Consider the following 18,480-nt stretch of genomic DNA (forward strand, 5'->3'; position numbering starts at 1 on the left):
ATTACAGAATGTGCCAGCCTGTAATAACTGACGTAGAAGTATTACAGAACATGCTAGGCTGTAATAACTAACACCAGGGTCCCACTGGGACCTACCTAGCTATAAATAGCCTGGTTCAGGTACTGCTACAGATGGGCATTCTGGCAGGTATAGTGGGCTGGAATTGGGGATAAATGGTTAGCTAGAGATGAGTATGGCTAAAAGGATACGTTTGGGCTGGTATAAGCAGCTGGAATGGGGAGCAGTAGCTAGTATTTACCAGTAAATGGGCAGCCTGGGGTGCAGCACAGGGTGGGGAAATCGTCAGGCACTAGTTATTTATCAAAAGAGGCATCTAATAGCTTTCTAACAAATCCAAGATCATGTTGATTGGAGCAGTATTGGTGGAGATACAGATGTACCCCCGTTTTGGCCGATAGGAGCATCTGCTAGAATCAGAACTGGTGGATGGAATCCCCTGGTTCTTGTTGTATACCGTGTGGATTGCCTTCCAATGAGTGGGGTCGAAATCCGATCGGAGAAAACCCCCTTCATTACGGAATAGATTGCTGATTACGCTTCAGCCACAGCGCTTTTGATCTCTCAATAGCCACTTCCCATATGCTCCGATAAGTGTTCTTTTTTTTGCAGTCTTTTCCTCTACTCTACGGAAAAGTGTTCTAGGTGTCATTTTAACAAGAACAGCCCTCTGTACCTTCCTGTGCAGCTGTGCACACTTGCAGACCTTTGCCTCACCCCTCCATAACTACCCATTATATCACCATGGTGTCTTCTGTGTCGAATTGGCACTGCTCAAGGGCCCTAAGATATGTAAGGATCATACTTATCAGAACATGTTTGATAGTGTAATGCCCCTATCTGTCCCCCCACTTGCTCCCCTGATCCAATTATATGTGATACTCTGATAGTCTCTTGTGAAGTCGATCAGAACTCGCCTCGAACACAGCTACAAGATGCAGAAAGAACCATGTGAATCGGCCCAGAATTGGTGAAGATGTTCCATTGGAGCCCAGAATGCACCACTGGGCTACAAAGTGTGGGATGAAACCTCTTCACATAACACCCACTCAACCCTGCAAGGAATGGTACACTTGCCCCCACATGTGGCAGAGGTGCTAAGTCATATTCAATATCATCCTGAAACATGTTCCATGTGTTATTGCCATGGGTATATGTGTGTGTGTGCCCTATTTCACATTTGTGTAGAGTGAGGGGCATGGCTGTAGAGCAAAATGAGCCCTGTTTCAGCTGTAGACACTGTTACTTCCTGAGTTCTTCACCGATCTTCGTGATTGTACCTGCGTTGGATAGGTGTGTTCAAGCTCTTATCAGATCTACGTAGTGTACATTGATCGGAGATGGATTCATGTGCTGATGGGGGCAATGCATGGAGGAGAGATAAGGATGGATATAGCCTAAACAAAGACCGATAATGTTTTTATACTAGGAACATAAAGTATACCACAATGGTCAAACAATACAACAAGAACCAGATTGATAAATGGAGCGGTTATGGATGGGTGAGGCAAAGGTCTGCAAGTGTGCACAGCTGCACAGGAAGGTACAGAGGGCTGTTCTTGTTAAAATGACACCTAGAACACTTTTCCGTAGAGTAGAGGAAAAGACTGCAAAAAAAAGAACACTTATCGGAGCATATGGGAAGTGGCTATTGAGAGATCAAAAGCGCTGTGGCTGAAGCGTAATCAGCAATCTATTCCGTAATGAAGGGGGTTTTCTCCGATCGGATTTCGACCCCACTCATTGGAAGGCAATCCACACGGTATACAACAAGAACCAGGGGATTCCATCCACCAGTTCTGATTCTAGCAGATGCTCCTATCGGCCAAAACGGGGGTACATCTGTATCTCCACCAATACTGCTCCAATCAACATGATCTTGGATTTGTTAGAAAGCTATTAGATGCCTCTTTTGATAAATAACTAGTGCCTGACGATTTCCCCACCCTGTGCTGCACCCCAGGCTGCCCATTTACTGGTAAATACTAGCTACTGCTCCCCATTCCAGCTGCTTATACCAGCCCAAACGTATCCTTTTAGCCATACTCATCTCTAGCTAACCATTTATCCCCAATTCCAGCCCACTATACCTGCCAGAATGCCCATATGTAGCAGTACCTGAACCAGGCTATTTATAGCTAGGTAGGTCCCAGTGGGACCCTGGTGTTAGTTATTACAGCCTAGCATGTTCTGTAATACTTCTACGTCAGTTATTACAGGCTGGCACATTCTGTAATATCTCCACGTCACTTTTAACAAGCTGGCACGTTTTGTAATACCCCCACGTTGGTTTTAACAGCCCTGCATCCTTTTTTTACAGCCCCACGTCGATTTTAACAACCCCACGTCAGTTTTAACAACCCTACGTCAGTTTTAACAGCCCTGCACCCTTTTTTACAGCCCCACGTCGATTTTAACAACCCAGCATCTTTTTTGACAGCCCCACGTCGATTTTAACAGCCCCACGTTGGTTTTAACAGCCCCACGTCGGTTTTAACAACCCAGCACCCTTTTTGACAGCCCTACGTCGGTTTTAACAGCCCCACGTCGATTTTAACAACCCCACATCGGTTTTAACAGCCCCACGTCGGTTTTAACAACCCAGCACCCTTTTTGACAGCCCTACGTCGGTTTTAACAACCCTGCACCCTTTTTTACAGCCCCACGTCAGTTTTAACAACCCTACGCCAGTTTTAACAACCCCACGCCAGTTTTAACAACCCCACGTTGCTTTTAACAGCCTCAGCACCAGTTATTACAAGACCCCCTTGCGTTGTTATTGTTAAAGACCTCACCACGTTTATTACAATAACAACGCCCTCAGGAATAGCAAAAGCTTATTCCCATGTACCTGGGGCATTGTAATACAGCCGTGGTGACCACAGGTGCGCGGCTGTCCTTTTGTTTACGGACATTGACGCTCTTACAGCTGTATGCATACTTCAATGTTTATGCATATATTTGTGTATGCATAAGGTACGGTATGCATAAACCCGGGGCGCTCTAACAGGGATTTATGCATAACCTGTACTGAGGCGGCTCAGTGTGTGATATGGTCCGTGAGTGTAAACAACCAAATGACGACGTCATCTAGATAGACAGCCATGAAGCGGCCTATGTATTGGCCAAAGATGTGATTCATGAGAGCCTGGTAAGTGGCTACAGCGTTGCAGTCGCCCTGCTGAAGCACTAGGCTGACCATGTTCCCATCCGGGGTGGTCATAGCCGTGCGTTTGACGTGATCAGGCTCAATGGGATCTGCTCGTACGTGTCCTTGCCGTCGATGAGCGACCGGTAGGGTGCGCGCGAGACGTCGCGGAGGATCCCTTCCATGTCCGGTAAGGGAGAGGACTGTTTGTGCGTGTTCGCGTTGCACTCGCGCAGATCGCAGACCACGCGCAGACGTGGCAGCACGCCTTTCACGCCTGTGCCCGGCTTCGTGAGTAGAATCATCGGGGACGTGTTGCGCGCGTTGGTCATGCGCCAACGTCCCAACTTGAGGTAAGCATCTCGCTTCTCAATCCAGCTCGCGCGATGAGCATCTGGGCACCGTGCCGGCCGCCAGGGGTGGACCTTGGAGGGGTCCTTCAGTGGGATGGTGTGGTTGATTTCGTGCAACGGTGGGAGCGGCGTATCGCTCGCTTCCGCGCAAATATCAGCCGCGTACTCGCGCAGCTCCGTGCGGGTGGCCTCGAGGTCCTCTTCAAGGATATCCATGGCGCGCAAGGCCAGGACCCGGACGTTCTTGCCCTCAATAGGCTGAGCGTCGTCCGAACCTACTATCACTGTGGTGGGATTGAGCCCAAGGGACATGCTGTGTTGGAACATAAACGGCGTGCCCAGGATGACATCGTAATTGAGCAAATTAATGACGTCGAAGTACTGCTGCTCGCGGACAGTGATGGCTCCCTTTCACCTGGATGCCACTTGCCTTTACCTCCGCATAATTTGAAAGATTGCACTTGAATTTTACTTATGTTTTGCAGCGGGGCTTTAGGGCCATTGCCCGAGGTGCGGCCGGCCCGGTCGCGCTCGACACCGTGTAGCGTGACCGGCTCGGCCAGCGCTACGCATTCCCTGATCTCTGATCTCCCCGTTGCGGCACGGCCTTTGACCCTATCTCGTCTTTGTATCCAACTTACTTCTCTTTCTTACTCGTTAGTTCTCTACATCTCAGAAGCACATGGTGCTGTCTCAGCGCATGGACCACCTACCCACTCGGTGGCAGTGCTTTAGCCCGTCGGTAACGCCCATACGAGGTGCCCGCGTTGCCGTCGGTAACGGCCATACGAGCTCGTACGGGCTTCGGTAGTGTAACCGTCCGTAACGGTCGTACGAGGTATTTTGGAGGATACCTTTGGTTCCTGCATAGGGCCTTTGCATGGCTTCCCTACATGTAAAGAAGTAGTAATTCGTACCACAAACAATGCGAATAGCACTGTGCTACCCTACACCGGCATTACCGAGGCCATCCTTCCTCAGACTCAAGATCCTGGCCCATACTCGGGGCCCTCAGGCCGGCACGCAATTCATCTCCATCAACGCATGGAATACATTGCCGCAGACCTCCGCGGCACTTAACAGCTGCTTGTGTCACCATATGTGCGGTGTTTGTCCCGCAACGGTAGAAACAACCTCGGTAGTCGTACGAGCCTGTATCCCGTCCGGGACGGTCGTACGAGCTCCCTCAGACACACACCAGAATTGTTGTAATGCATTTAGTACGTAGCCATGGCCGTCCTGAGCACATACCGACTTGTATTGCGGCCGTGCGCGCCGTGGTTACCCCGCGGCGATGCGCACACTGCCGGAGCTCGTACGAGCATGTACCCCGTCCGAGACGGTCGTACAAGCTACCTCAGCCGGCACGCACCGGAATTGCGGTAATGCATGTAGTACGTAGCCACAGACGTTCTGAGCACATACCGACTTGTTTTACGGCCATACGTGCGGTGGTTACCCTGCGGCGATGCAAACACTGCCGGAGCTCGTACAAGCTCGTATGGGAATGCAATTACATAAGTAAATCAACACCGAAGAGTGACGACGGAGCCGATTGTCGGCATTCAGAAGGCGGAGCTAATACCGAACCTTCAATACCGAGCGCCAATATGGCCCTTATCAACGAACAAGGGGTCCCACTGCTATATCACCAATCCCCCCACTACCATGTGTTTCCTGAAGATCAAAACCAGTGTATACTACGTGGAAATTGTGTCCCGCGTAGTAGAGGTCACTGTTGCTTTCCTCACCAAGATGATCACCGCTGACCACTTGAAACACAGATATCCGACATTGCCCCAAGAATATACTTGGAGTGCCCAGTGAACGGCTGTGGATCGGTAGAGGTCGACTTAGACCCATATGATGTGGTATATAATGCTGACACCCCAAAGCTGTATGTGCACTGATAATATTCGTCTAGTCATTGGTCTTTCCACGGCCGAAGTTTGGTCAAATGGTTCGGATCCGCGGATTCGTCGAACAGAACAACATGTTTGAGTGCGAAGAGCTCATAATGGCACAAGAGGCGACGTGCACCGACGGTATGATGTAATCGGCTTAATATTTGTGTTCGCTGACTAGGCCTGATAGAAACCACACCTCGTATGGCCTTGTCCCGGACCAGACCTTGGAAGCTGGAGAAGAAGTAAGTCAGATTACGGGATAGGAATGTACATCGTAAACCTTTGTATCGGTAGGTGTAAATGGACACATTGTCCTCCGTGTGCCTCGTTACCGGAATGCCGTAAGGCTGTTCGCGGGTCCGGCTCACTTCGCGGATCGTGAGCCGAATATCCGGAGCCGTGAGCCGGGGATCATGACCCGCACGAGTCCAGCTCTTTCCGGGTCCGGCTCACACCGGCTCCGGATCAGAGGGGGCCCGAAAACGGTGAACTGCGGTTCAACCCGCGGATCACCCACTCAATATGACACACTAGAGACACATAAACAGTATTTGATTGGATTTGTACCACTCATGTACATTGTATCTACAACTTAAGAAACAAAAATAGGTAGCAGTCCGCTCACCAAGCATCATCATCAGACTCGTCGTCGGAGTCCGATGGTGTCTGCAGTGACGGCAGGGACCCGTCGGACTCCTCGCCCACATCGACCTCTCTCATCACCGCGATCGGAGAGACTGGCTCGCCTGCGCGATATGCAGCTTCCATCGCGTCGTTGAAACGCGTGCGGACCGTGCAGCTGGGTGCGAGGAGAGACGCCGGCGAGATGCCGGGTGCGGGCACGGCCGTGGCTGCAGGGGTGGCTGCGGACGTAGGCGCGAGGGCGTGCGTGAGGTCGGGTGCGCTGTTGGGCGTGGGCGTGAGGGCGGACGTGAGGACGGGCGTGAGGTCGAGCGCGCTGTTGGGCCGCATGGACGTGAGGGTGGGCGTGGGCACAAGGGCAGGCACGGCCGCGCGCATGAGGGCGGCCGTGCGTGTGAGGGCGGCCGCGCGCGTGGGGACGGCGACGGGCGTAGGCGCGAGGGCGGGTGTAAGAGCGGGCACGAGAGCGGCGGGCGCGAGGGCGGGCGCGAGGGCGGGCGCGAGGGCGGGCGCGAGGGCGGGCGCGAGGGCGGGCGTGGTTGCAGACGTGCCCGCGAGAACAGGCGTGAGATCGGCCGCGGCTGCGGGCGTGGGCGTGAGGGCGGGCGTGGGTGTGAGGGCGGGCATGGGCGGGAGGGCGGGCGTGGTTGCAGACGTGGACGCGAGAACGGGCGTGAGGTCGGCCGCAGCTGCGGGCGTGGGCGCAGACGCGATCGTGGCCGGGTGCGGGGGCATGAGGACGTCGGTGTTTTCCAAGGTGGCGAGTGTTGCGCATGCGTAGGCTAGTAGGAACGGATCGGGGTATATGACCTGTTCGTAGTCAGATATGTATCCTACCAAACCAGTTGAAGAATTTGCTCACCTCAGGTATGATATCAAGCATGAATAGACTCATCGAGTACAGGACTGTGTCCGCATGGTCATGAGGGTCAAGGTCTTCGAGGAAGATGAATAGAGTGTCGAGGAAGAGGTGGAAGTCGACGTGTTGGACGGCGGGGGAGTTCTTGGCGAATTCGGAGTACGCGAGAACCAGCTGGAGAAGTAGCCCGTTCTGGTCGTCGCGGAGGCCACAGCGGCGAAGCTCGGGTCCGCCCACTATTGAGAGCCATGCTTCAGCACGTGTAGGGTCGACAGAGTCCAGCGCAGCTTGAGTGTATGGGAGCATGAGCTACATGGCTAGTTGTTAGAGTAGCTCATGTGTTCGAAAACCGGTACTTACAACGAGTGTGTCGGCAACGCCATCGACCAGAATGGTAAGCCACTCGTGGCTCAATGGGGGTGTGGATGGTGGGCCGACGGCAGGGCCACGTCTTGTCTCAGTGAACAGGTAGATGGCGGGGTCGGTGTCTTCGATGATCGACATCTTGCGTGCCAGGGAGGGGGTTGAGTCGGGGGCGGAGGAGATCGCGAGACGAAGTACATACCTAGTCCCAGCTGCCCGACAAATCACACCAGTGTCTGACAGAGACTCACTATCGCCATCATGAGGCCTGTTCTGCCCCTGTCAGGTGTTCCCTTTCGTCACACCAAGGGAGAGAGCTTCAGGTTGTGTGTTTGTGGTCGAAATGGGCTAGGCGCCAGGCAGATAACGATCTGCCTGCGTGCTGATGCGGGACATTGTAACGTGCGCAGCTAGGCCGTATATGGTGAGCAAGACGCACAGCCGATTTCCGACAGATCTCACCTTATTTAAACATCTTGGGCAGGAAAGGGTTGAAGATGCGGGAGGGAATGTGAGAGGAGCAGGGCAGAGGGCGGTGAGAAGGGCGCGCGTGTCGTTTGGCACGGTAGATTGCAGCCGACCGCGTCTTCTCAAGCGGCTAGCCGCTTTGACTCCCCACGCCTCTGGCAGCTGGCTCTCTCCCTCCACCGGTTCGTCTCCGTCCCTCGACATCCGACCCCCCTACGAAGCCCCACCCTCACCCCTTGCTGTGTGCGTACAGAATCATCTATCTTGGCGCCCAGTGAGATCGATCTAGGTGGTTACACAGCAAGATACCGGTTCAACATCATCCCTGTCTTGGTGGTCCCTCTCCACGCGGATTTTCAAGACGAAATGGTGTGCCACGACCTCTCCACGATGCCCAAGTATGTCCTAACCCTTTTTGTACGCTTGTTTCTCTTCCGACGGCACTCCGGCTCTTGCACGAGTTGTGACTGGGGGACCTGAGACATGGCCACAAGGCTTACGCCGCCAGTCATCTGAGTCAACACATGAAGGCTCGTATCGGCCTCAATCTCGGAGGCATCACCCGTCAGAGCTGCACGCACGAGAGATGTGCCCTTGATGGGCGTTGAGGTGAGATTTTTACTCTTTTTCTTTCCCAGATGCGGTCCGAGCTGACCCTGTTCGTATTCCACCAGAACGAATGGCCCAGTGGGCACATGACCTTTCTTCGTCACGGCGACCCACATTGAGCCCGCGCGGAAGACCCATTGCGCAATTTCACCGTTCAGAGGGCCAGCCGCCATGGGCTCGCAGCGCTGTATACACCATGGGATGGTGCGGTACGCCGGTACATAAGCCCGTCTCCGAAGAGAAGTACGCTCTGACTTTCTTCCTCCCTTGATCGTTACCTCATTCTCTCCGACAGTCCTTGCCTATCGCCATGTCCACTGGCACTATTCGCACCCCAATCTCCGCCGCCACCGCGGCTGCCAAACGTCGCCATTCCAAAACCAACGACCATGCTCACTTTGTCAGCTCTCACGACACCCCCGACGCTCCTCCCCCTTCCGCGTCTGCGTCCCCTCCTCACGAAATGAAGCGCCACAAGGCCGATAACGGAGGGTACGTCGCTCGCTTATCCTGCCCCACGTGCTATCTAACACCTCTTCTCAGCTCTGGGCGCGTGCGCAAGAGGGCCAGCGAGTCTGTCGCCTCCAGCAACACCGATGGCGACCATCTGGACGTCCCTGAGTCTAGTCAGGCCGACGACAATAGTTCCGAGATCGAGACCAACGACGATGGTCTCTCGGACGACGGTGTTGCCGCGCTGAAGGGACGTACGAACACAGCCGCTCAACTCGCCGGTATCCAGACGGACAACATGAACCGGGCCAGGTTCGCCAAGCGGTATGCGGGGAAGTCTCCTGAGGAGACGCTTGGTACGTCCTTCACTCGGCTTCTCGTTAAGCCGCATATCTCATATGTTCAACGCTAGATATGATCATGAAGAAGTGGCGCTCGAAGTACTATAAACACTTCCACCGGCCACCGCAGATCATCAAGGGTGCTAACGGTGCGATCATCCATCGCTTCTTCTGCAAAACGTGAGCATCTCTGTAGCTTCGTCTCCCACATACGCTTATCCCTCGTACGCGTCAGGCACAAATTGAAGAGCGTCGATCGGCCTGAACATGAAGAGAGCACTGGCAATCTCGCCCGGCACGTCAAAGCTTGTGAACCCGAGGACACGTCTGAGACCGCACTCATTGAGAACTTCGCCGCCGGGGTGACGTACACTCCCCACCGGATGCGCTATCTCGTGGCGATGTGGTGCGCGAAAAACCACCGACCTTTCACCATCGTCGAGGATCCCGAGTTCCGGACCATCCTCGGGATGCTCTACAACAAGGTGACCCTTCCGACGCGCCAGACTGTCTCTCGCGATGTCCGTGAGATCCACAAGATGTCGAAGGACAACGTCGTCACGGAGCTGAAGGTACGAGATTATCTAATCTTTCTTTCCATACGTCTTTTGAAACCTCTGGATAGGATCACAAGGGGGGCATTCATATCTGTATGGATGGTTGGACGGCACCGAATGTGATCTCCTACCTGGGGGTCACTGCGCACTGGCACCACAAGGGCGCCATATGCCATATTATACTTGATTTCATCAAGTACGTATCTCTGCTTATTTATACTATGTTTGTTACTCACAGTTCCTTATGATGTAGGTTGACGAAGGCGCACACCGCGAAGTACCTTGCCGAAAAGCTCGAGCAGTGCTTGCGCGACTTCAGCATTCTCGACAAGGTGAGTCTGTGGGACTACGGCACAATTTCGTGCATGCTAAATCGCGTTTTACAGGTAATTGCAGTCACCTGTGACAATGCTGAAGTCAACGTCGCCCTGATGCGGATCCTTCGCGAGACCCTCCCGGACCTACGCATCGGCCATGGGCACGTTCGGTGCTTCGGACATGTTCTCAATCTCGTGAGCAAGGTACGCAATGCTGCTTTCTTGGTCGTCTTATATCATGCTTATCATGCTAATATCCTGTCCAGGCCGCTGTCAAGCCGTTCCACAAGAAGCGGCTGCGCAAGAACTCGTCAGCCCCCAGTGCTGATGATGATGACGATGGCATCGACGAACTATCGGAGTCCGACATTGACGACGACGACGCTGCGGACGAGATCCCGGATGACTCGCGCGAGGCCGCTGACGACGACCTCATTCAAGACCTCTTTGGAGACGACCTCAACGACCTCGACACCCCCTGCACCCCCTGCACCCAAGAAGAACTCAAGGAGGCTATTGTGGCGCTTGAGAAGGTGCGTGCATCCCATTCTCATTGTGATCATCCTTGTACGGTGATGACAGCTGAATCTTTTCCTGCACAGATCACGATGCTCTCCAAGAAGGTCTGGCACACCCCGCTGGTGTGCGAGGAGCTTGAAAAGCTTGCCGATGCCGCTGGACTTAAAGCGCGGGTGCTCGTTCGCTCTGTGAAGACACGGTGGAACACGTTGGTCATGGTCATCGGCCGCGCGCTCGAAATGAAGGAGGTCCTCAACCAACTGTGTGATATGCATCAGTTCAATCGAGTCAAAAGTGTCCGCCTGCGTCGTTTCATCCTCACTGATCACGAGTGGAGCATCTTGGAACAGTTGTTCCATCTTATGGACGTAAGTGCTCAAGTCCTCGCTGTACTGTCACATCTGACCTGTCCATGCAGCCCTTTCTCTTTGCGACGAACGAGATCTCCTCGAGCACGCGCGGGCTGCTCCACGAGGTGATTCCGTTCATGGATATCCTTACTAAGCACCTCGACGATTTCATCGAAGAGCCAGACCTTCACCCAGCCGTCAAGAAGGGTGCTGCGCTCGCACGTAGCCTCCTCAACAAGTACTACGGCAAGACTGACGAGACTCCGCTGTACCGCATTGCTATGAGTACGTCGACCACCTCATTTACCCTGTATATCTCCGCTTACCACCATTCTCCTTACAGTTCTTCATCCCGCGTACAAGCTCACGTATTTCCGGGATGCCAACTGGCCGGAGGAGTGGATCGTCACAGCACGCACCCTTATTACAGACGACTGGGCCGAGAACTACCGACCTCGCGCCCCTGCGACTTCCCCTGCGACTTCCGCCGAGATGTTCAGCGCCCAGCTCCCTGGCGCGCCCGTCATCCGCCTTCCCAAGCGGCCACCTGTGGTTACCACTAATGTAATACAATCCCCCAGGAACGTGGGCACTTCATTATGCTGATACCCACCACGTTTTCATTGTAGAAAAGCCTGGTTGGGTTCTAACAATCACAAGCATGCCTGTGTTGTAATAACAGGCAGATGACGCAGAGTTATTACAGTGATCTTTCAGGCTGTCATAAGCAAATTCTGTAATGACAGGAGCCTCTCTGGGCTGTAATAAGTGAATTCTCTAATGACAGGGACCTCTCTGTGTTGTTATAAGTGAAATCTGTAATGACAGAGACCCCTTTGGGCTGTTATAAGCCTTATTCTTAATGACAGCACCCTCCCAGAGCTTGTATAAGTGACGTACTTTATAACAAAAGCCTCTCAAGCTGTAATAAGCCTCATTCTTAATCACAGCACCCTGCTAGAGCTGTAATAAGCCTTGTTAGTAATGACAGGGCGACACCTAGGCTGTTATAAGTGACGTACTTTATGACAAAAGTCTTCTAGCCTTGTAATAAGCTGATATTCTAATGACAGTACCTTCCCAGAGGTGTAATAAGCCCCATTTATAATGAAAAAGCAACCCCAGTGCTGTAATAACCCACGTAAGGTACTGTCTAGCTATTAATAGCCTTATATTGTGGCTGGCCTGGCTGGCCATTAATACCTGGCATACGGGTACTCTACCCTACCCTGCAGCCCCCAATTGGGTGAATAGTAGCTGCCTACAAGACAGTTATCAATAGTGGCAGATAGCAGCACGTTCCTGCAGCCAGAATAGGGTGCAATAGCTGGTTCCTGCACATAAACGGTAGGGGTTGCACAGCTGGGTGGGGTGGGAAAACGGCCAGGCACTATATATATATCGAAAGGAGCATCATGTAGCTTTCAAACGCATCCAAGAGCATGCCATTTGGAGCAGTATCAGCAGAGATACAGATGTACCCCTGTTTTTGCCGATAGGCACATCCACTAGAATTGGTAATTGTGGATGGATCCCCTCCGTTCTTCTTTCATAGTGTGTGGTTCTCTCTCCAATAGACGGGATTGAAGTCCGATCTGAAAAATATGCACACAATCTAGATTAGATCACTGATTACGCTTCAGCCACAGCACTTTTGATGGCTTGATATCTCTGCACCACATTCCCCGATAAGCATTTGGTTTGTTGCAGTCTCTTACATGCTCATATGCAAACACGCTCTGGGTGTCATTTAGACGTGAAACACTCTGGACATGTCCCTGCGCATCTGTGCACGTTCAACACCCCTTCATTCATAGCTCCACAACTGCAGCCCCAATCACCATGCTGTTTGCTGCAATCATTCAGCATTGTAAAGCGGAGCCGAAATCAGGTTCAAAATCTCTTATCGCACATCTGATAGTCTTGGTAAACCCATATCTCACCTTCAGTTTACCTCCTGATCTGAGGCTACTCGCTGGTCTGATAGTGGTATATGTAGTTGATTTGAACTCAGATAGAACACAGCTTCAAGATGCAAAAATAATCTTGTTGATCGGCCAAGAATTGGCTGAGATGTCACATCAGGGCCTGGAATGCAATACTGAGCTGCACAGTGTGGCATAAAACCTCTTCACATAACACCCGTACATGCAAGCATCCAGTGGTATACTCACCCCCAAGTGTGGCAGTTATGCTCTATTGAGTTTAGTAGTATACACAAACATGTTCCATGTGTCATTACACCATATCAATGTCTGTGTGGGCCCAATTGCATGGTTGTGTGAAGTGGGAGGTGTAGCTGCGAAGCAAAAGTGCACTCTGTTGCTACTGCAGATGCCATATCTTCTTGAGTTCCTGACCAAATCTCATGATTGTTGATGTGTTTAATACGTGAAGTGAAGAGTAATTCAGATCGGTTATGTCCAATGTTATCAGACGATATGGTGAAGATATGAACAGGAATTGATGGGAATAAAAATAAGAACAGACATGTTTAAAATACATCCTGATAACGATTTTGACAATGAGAGCAGGTTAGGCGGTAGATTTTAAATATAACACAGCAAGATGCTTGGCAATCTGAGCAGTGGTTGTGGAGCTATGAATGAAGGGGTGTTGAACGTGCACAGATGCGCAGGGACATGTCCAGAGTGTTTCACGTCTAAATGACACCCAGAGCGTGTTTGCATATGAGCATGTAAGAGACTGCAACAAACCAAATGCTTATCGGGGAATGTGGTGCAGAGATATCAAGCCATCAAAAGTGCTGTGGCTGAAGCGTAATCAGTGATCTAATCTAGATTGTGTGCATATTTTTCAGATCGGACTTCAATCCCGTCTATTGGAGAGAGAACCACACACTATGAAAGAAGAACGGAGGGGATCCATCCACAATTACCAATTCTAGTGGATGTGCCTATCGGCAAAAACAGGGGTACATCTGTATCTCTGCTGATACTGCTCCAAATGGCATGCTCTTGGATGCGTTTGAAAGCTACATGATGCTCCTTTCGATATATATATAGTGCCTGGCCGTTTTCCCACCCCACCCAGCTGTGCAACCCCTACCGTTTATGTGCAGGAACCAGCTATTGCACCCTATTCTGGCTGCAGGAACGTGCTGCTATCTGCCACTATTGATAACTGTCTTGTAGGCAGCTACTATTCACCCAATTGGGGGCTGCAGGGTAGGGTAGAGTACCCGTATGCCAGGTATTAATGGCCAGCCAGGCCAGCCACAATATAAGGCTATTAATAGCTAGACAGTACCTTACGTGGGTTATTACAGCACTGGGGTTGCTTTTTCATTATAAATGGGGCTTATTACACCTCTGGGAAGGTACTGTCATTAGAATATCAGCTTATTACAAGGCTAGAAGACTTTTGTCATAAAGTACGTCACTTATAACAGCCTAGGTGTCGCCCTGTCATTACTAACAAGGCTTATTACAGCTCTAGCAGGGTGCTGTGATTAAGAATGAGGCTTATTACAGCTTGAGAGGCTTTTGTTATAAAGTACGTCACTTATACAAGCTCTGGGAGGGTGCTGTCATTAAGAATAAGGCTTATAACAGCCCAAAGGGGTCTCTGTCATTACAGATTTCACTTATAACAACACAGAGAGGTCCCTGTCATTAGAGAATTCACTTATTACAGCCCAGAGAGGCTCCTGTCATTACAGAATTTGCTTATGACAGCCTGAAAGATCACTGTAATAACTCTGCGTCATCTGCCTGTTATTACAACACAGGCATGCTTGTGATTGTTAGAACCCAACCAGGCTTTTCTACAATGAAAACGTGGTGGGTATCAGCATAATGAAGTGCCCACGTTCCTGGGGGATTGTATTACATTAGTGGTAACCACAGGTGAAGCGGCGCAGTGCTAGCTCGGCCGTAAGTGCTCATATTCTCACTTACCCACTGTACTCATACTCATGCTCGCACCCCAGCTCTTCGCCAGTCTGTCATCCCGTCCCCGCGCCGACACCGTTGATCCTCTTGAGGAGTACCTCGACTCTCCTCCCAAGGTCACGGTCCGTGATCCGCTCGCGTACTGGAGAACACTGCTCTCGCTCAGATGGCGCTGGACTATTTGTCCATTCCTGGTACGTTTATGTAGGTTATCCACTCATCGTGCCTATGAGCTGACTCGTGGCGTACACAGCGAGCTCCACGGACGCCGAGCGTGCCTTCTCGCGCGGTCGCCTTACCGTCTCGCGCCTTCGTCGGTCCCTTGGCAACGACTCTGTCCGAGCCAACGTTATCCTTGGGTCCTGGGCGCACGTCCCCAACCTGATCTCGGAAGAAGAGATCATCGATTACCTCAAGGAGAAGAAGTCCCGCAAAGCAGGTAACAAGGATGCCGTATTCTCTACGGTCGAGCCTATTGAGGTATCTGACTAGTGGTCTGTGTTGCGTGTACTTGTACGTCCCGGTCTCGTGCCACCAATGTGGTGATATATATGCATCTTCCTTGTCTCCGAACCACGCCACCTCTTTGTGCCCAAGTCCCACTGCTCTTGTGCGCTCACATGGCTTCACTCGCCCAATCCCCACTCTTGTGTGCCTGTGAAACTGTCTCTCGCCCAAGTCTCTTAGCTGACACGCGCGCGGCTGGCATGCCGGCCACCCACGACATGGGCACTCATGCTGCACCAGTCACCCACCTGCGAGGCGACTTACTAGCTTATATGTTGCCTCCCGCGCTGCGCCCTAGTCCCGCTCTCGTGTGCCTGCAAGGCCAGTGCAATCATGGCGCATCGCCGCACCCCACACTCACGATGTCAGGACTCAGATGTCCGTCTGTGTCTGCATGCACTCCCTGTCTCACGGAGTGTGCGCTGCCACCCAAGTCACTCCGATTGAGGTATCTAGACTTTGTGTACAAGTAAAATAGACGTTCTATGATACAAATTTTGACCTATAAAACCCACATAACCTGCACAATGATCCGTGGGATCCTCAGATCTGCACTGAGCCGCAGATTGCGGCTCATTTGGCGGCTCTACCCGTGGGTTGCGGCTCCAGATCGCGCAGCTCCGGCTCTTTCAGCGGATCTGAGCCACGCGGATCCAGATCAAAGCCCCCAGATGTCACATGATCCGTGGGTTTGGATCCGGATCATCCGTGGGTAGATCCGCGAACAGCCTTAGAATGCCGAGAATGCCGATAACAAACAAAGCGCTGAGGAGCGGAAATGCCGGCACAGAGTTCATTGCCGGATACATGCAATCACTACCAAGGCAGATGTGTCTATACAGCCAAATACAGGGTATAATCTACTGAAGAGGTTTAGGATGCGCGAGACGGACAGTGCGGAACATATCTGCGCTCTGCTTCTCCTTTCTCTCCCACATGCGAGCTTGTCCGTTAGTGTAACACTTATGGCAGGGTGACTCCGCCATGAACACGGCCCGGCGGAACCAGTTCTCCTTGAGGCGCGCAAAATCCAGCACCACGCAAAGCATCTCCAGGTCAAGCGCATTCAGGTTCTCCCACCAACGGTCCTTTCGCTCGTAGCCACGCTACCACATTGTTCGTCGGGCTACAAGATGTCAGGCGTGTTAATGACCAGTGGGCGGAGCCACGTACTTTCATCATTGTACAAGGTGGAGCCCTCTTCCGATGTTCCGGTAAACGTCCAGATCCATGAAGGGTGCTTGTTCCGAGCACCTCTGGTGGTTGCTTCCAGGATCGTGGTGTTGACAGTGAGATCGGACTTCGTGATGGGCTTGTAAATGACCAGATCATCCGATTTTTTCTTGACATCTTCAGGGTCGTTCGGGTCGTACAGGGCAGCGAGGGCGGTGCGAGAAAGCATGTAGAGCCGGACATACTTCGCTACCGAGTGGTCGACCGTCTGGATCTCGCTAAAGGAGCGGAGAGATTTGCAGACGGAAGTGGCGTTGCGAACTCGAGCGTAGTAAAGGTAGGACTTGGTGTCAATCCCGTCACGAACACCGGATAGACATTCGTTCATCTCTCCCTTCCAAAGTTCTCGCTCCGCAAGGACGACGTCTAGCAGACCGTGATCCTTGCAATACCGAATACCGAGTGAGGACGGCATGAGAATGGGAAGTTTCTCTAGACTGCCGGAGTCAGTTGCCTGCGGCGTGTTCGCTGTTGCGTCAGTCCCATAGTCTTCGAGGGAATCCCATTCCTCGCCGAGATCCCCGGGGCCAACGACCAGCCGGGGAGGAGCGTTACTGAGATACTTTGTCCCGTCAGTATTGAACGATCGAATGTCCGATGACAACCGTTGCCTCTTCTCCGAAATCGTCAGTTTCGCCTTGTCGGTAGAGCTCTGCCGCAAGTCCCGAACGAGTCGCGCAATGACCACCCTGAACATGATAAATCAGCATGCATTCTGCCAAACGCATTATTGCACATGTGCCCCAGTATCCACTTCACGGTCGAGCGCCTGTGGTGATTACCGACACGCGAGATGCGGACCCTCGGCATTGGCAATACCGATCATTGAATACCGAGACCTTGACCGATATATTCAGGTGGTGCGGAACTGGCTCACCTCTGGCGGTCTATACTGATTCCCAATGAGAGCCATGCAAGTAAGTCCGCTGAGATCGGATTCTCGAGTGATACCGTGTGTGTGGTGTCGCCGTTCAAGAGAGCCGTCCTGACTTGCGTCTTGTTCGCTGCTGTAGTCTAATGAATATAAGTGTGCAGTTATTAAGATCAGACTCACGTTTGATCTTTTTCGGTGTAAAAATGTCCATGGCGGAGGCATCGGTTTTGCGTGCCTCTCGCACATCGAGAATCTCCTGTTTCCATTCGGCGCGCTCTTCCTCATTAGCAACACAGTCAATTTCTTGAAAGGCCTCCTTTGCTGCAGTGTACTCTTCCACTGATTCCTCCCACTTGTCAACCAATGACTTCGCTGCCGGGCCGATAAGTACCGATTGCCGAACATGACTTCCGGAAGAGACCTACGTAGACGACAGAGCTTCATCCAATTCGAATCTTGCATGTGAGCGTCGATAACCTCTTTGCGATGCGACGTAGCCATCCCACGAATACTGTCCTTAATAAAATTCAATGGCTTCCAGAGGGTTTCGACAACTTCACCATCTTGATGGCCGACGTTGGGAACGAAGCTCAGCGAATGCCGAGCGTAACACCAATTTTGATGGCCGTGAACGTGGAACTGGCCGATGGCCCAAAAGAAGGTAGCGGCAATTAGTGATCACCACGGGTCACCCCCGGGTATTTTTGAGTTGACCCGGACCCGGACCCACGAAACCCGGGACCCGCGGACCCCCGGGTCACTCGAGCCACGGGTCAGCGCCTATGCACACGGGTTTGCGCGGGTCATACCCTCAACGGGTCACCCGAGGGTCAGCCCAACCAGAGGGGAAAACAGAGGAATACCTAAGTGCAGTGTGATATGTGCTGACAGAAAGCGTGACTTGCAATGCACAGGGGAAGTGACTAGGTACCTTTCGTAGCAGAACATATGACATAATACACTAACCAGCGTGCTTGATCTCGATCCTATCGTATCCCTTCGGCATACAGTAATCGAGAACTTCGTTCTCTTCGATCTCGTCCAATGC

General features: G+C 52.2%; 3 protein-coding genes across 3 annotated transcripts; all 3 read right to left on the reverse strand.

Annotated features, from left to right (window-relative positions):
- Nucleotides 1-6,047: 6,047 nt before the first annotated feature.
- On the reverse strand, nucleotides 6,048-7,431 carry BXZ73DRAFT_107731 (uncharacterized protein; the record flags this gene model as incomplete). The annotated part of the gene is made up of 3 exons (XM_048016986.1): nucleotides 6,048-6,878; nucleotides 6,931-7,236; nucleotides 7,288-7,431. 3 exons carry the CDS (start codon nucleotides 7,429-7,431, stop codon nucleotides 6,048-6,050), a joined length of 1,281 nt encoding a protein of 426 aa, XP_047871624.1.
- An 8,754-nt stretch (nucleotides 7,432-16,185) lies between these two features.
- Nucleotides 16,186-17,643, reverse strand: BXZ73DRAFT_82562 (uncharacterized protein; the record flags this gene model as incomplete). Its single annotated transcript, XM_048023732.1, has 4 exons — nucleotides 16,186-16,431; nucleotides 16,479-17,247; nucleotides 17,436-17,565; nucleotides 17,613-17,643. The coding sequence occupies 4 exons, from the start codon at nucleotides 17,641-17,643 to the stop codon at nucleotides 16,186-16,188; spliced, it is 1,176 nt and encodes a 391-aa protein (XP_047871625.1).
- A 215-nt stretch (nucleotides 17,644-17,858) lies between these two features.
- BXZ73DRAFT_25829 (uncharacterized protein) lies at nucleotides 17,859-18,092 on the reverse strand (the record flags this gene model as incomplete). Its single annotated transcript, XM_048017719.1, has 1 exon — nucleotides 17,859-18,092. A coding segment is annotated over one exon (234 nt), but the record flags the coding sequence as incomplete, so codon positions are not given.
- Nucleotides 18,093-18,480: the final 388 nt, after the last annotated feature.

Source organism: Epithele typhae (genome assembly GCF_022376455.1).
Source record: "Epithele typhae strain CBS 203.58 chromosome Unknown BXZ73scaffold_122, whole genome shotgun sequence".
NCBI classification, from domain to species: domain Eukaryota; kingdom Fungi; phylum Basidiomycota; class Agaricomycetes; order Polyporales; family Epitheliaceae; genus Epithele; species Epithele typhae.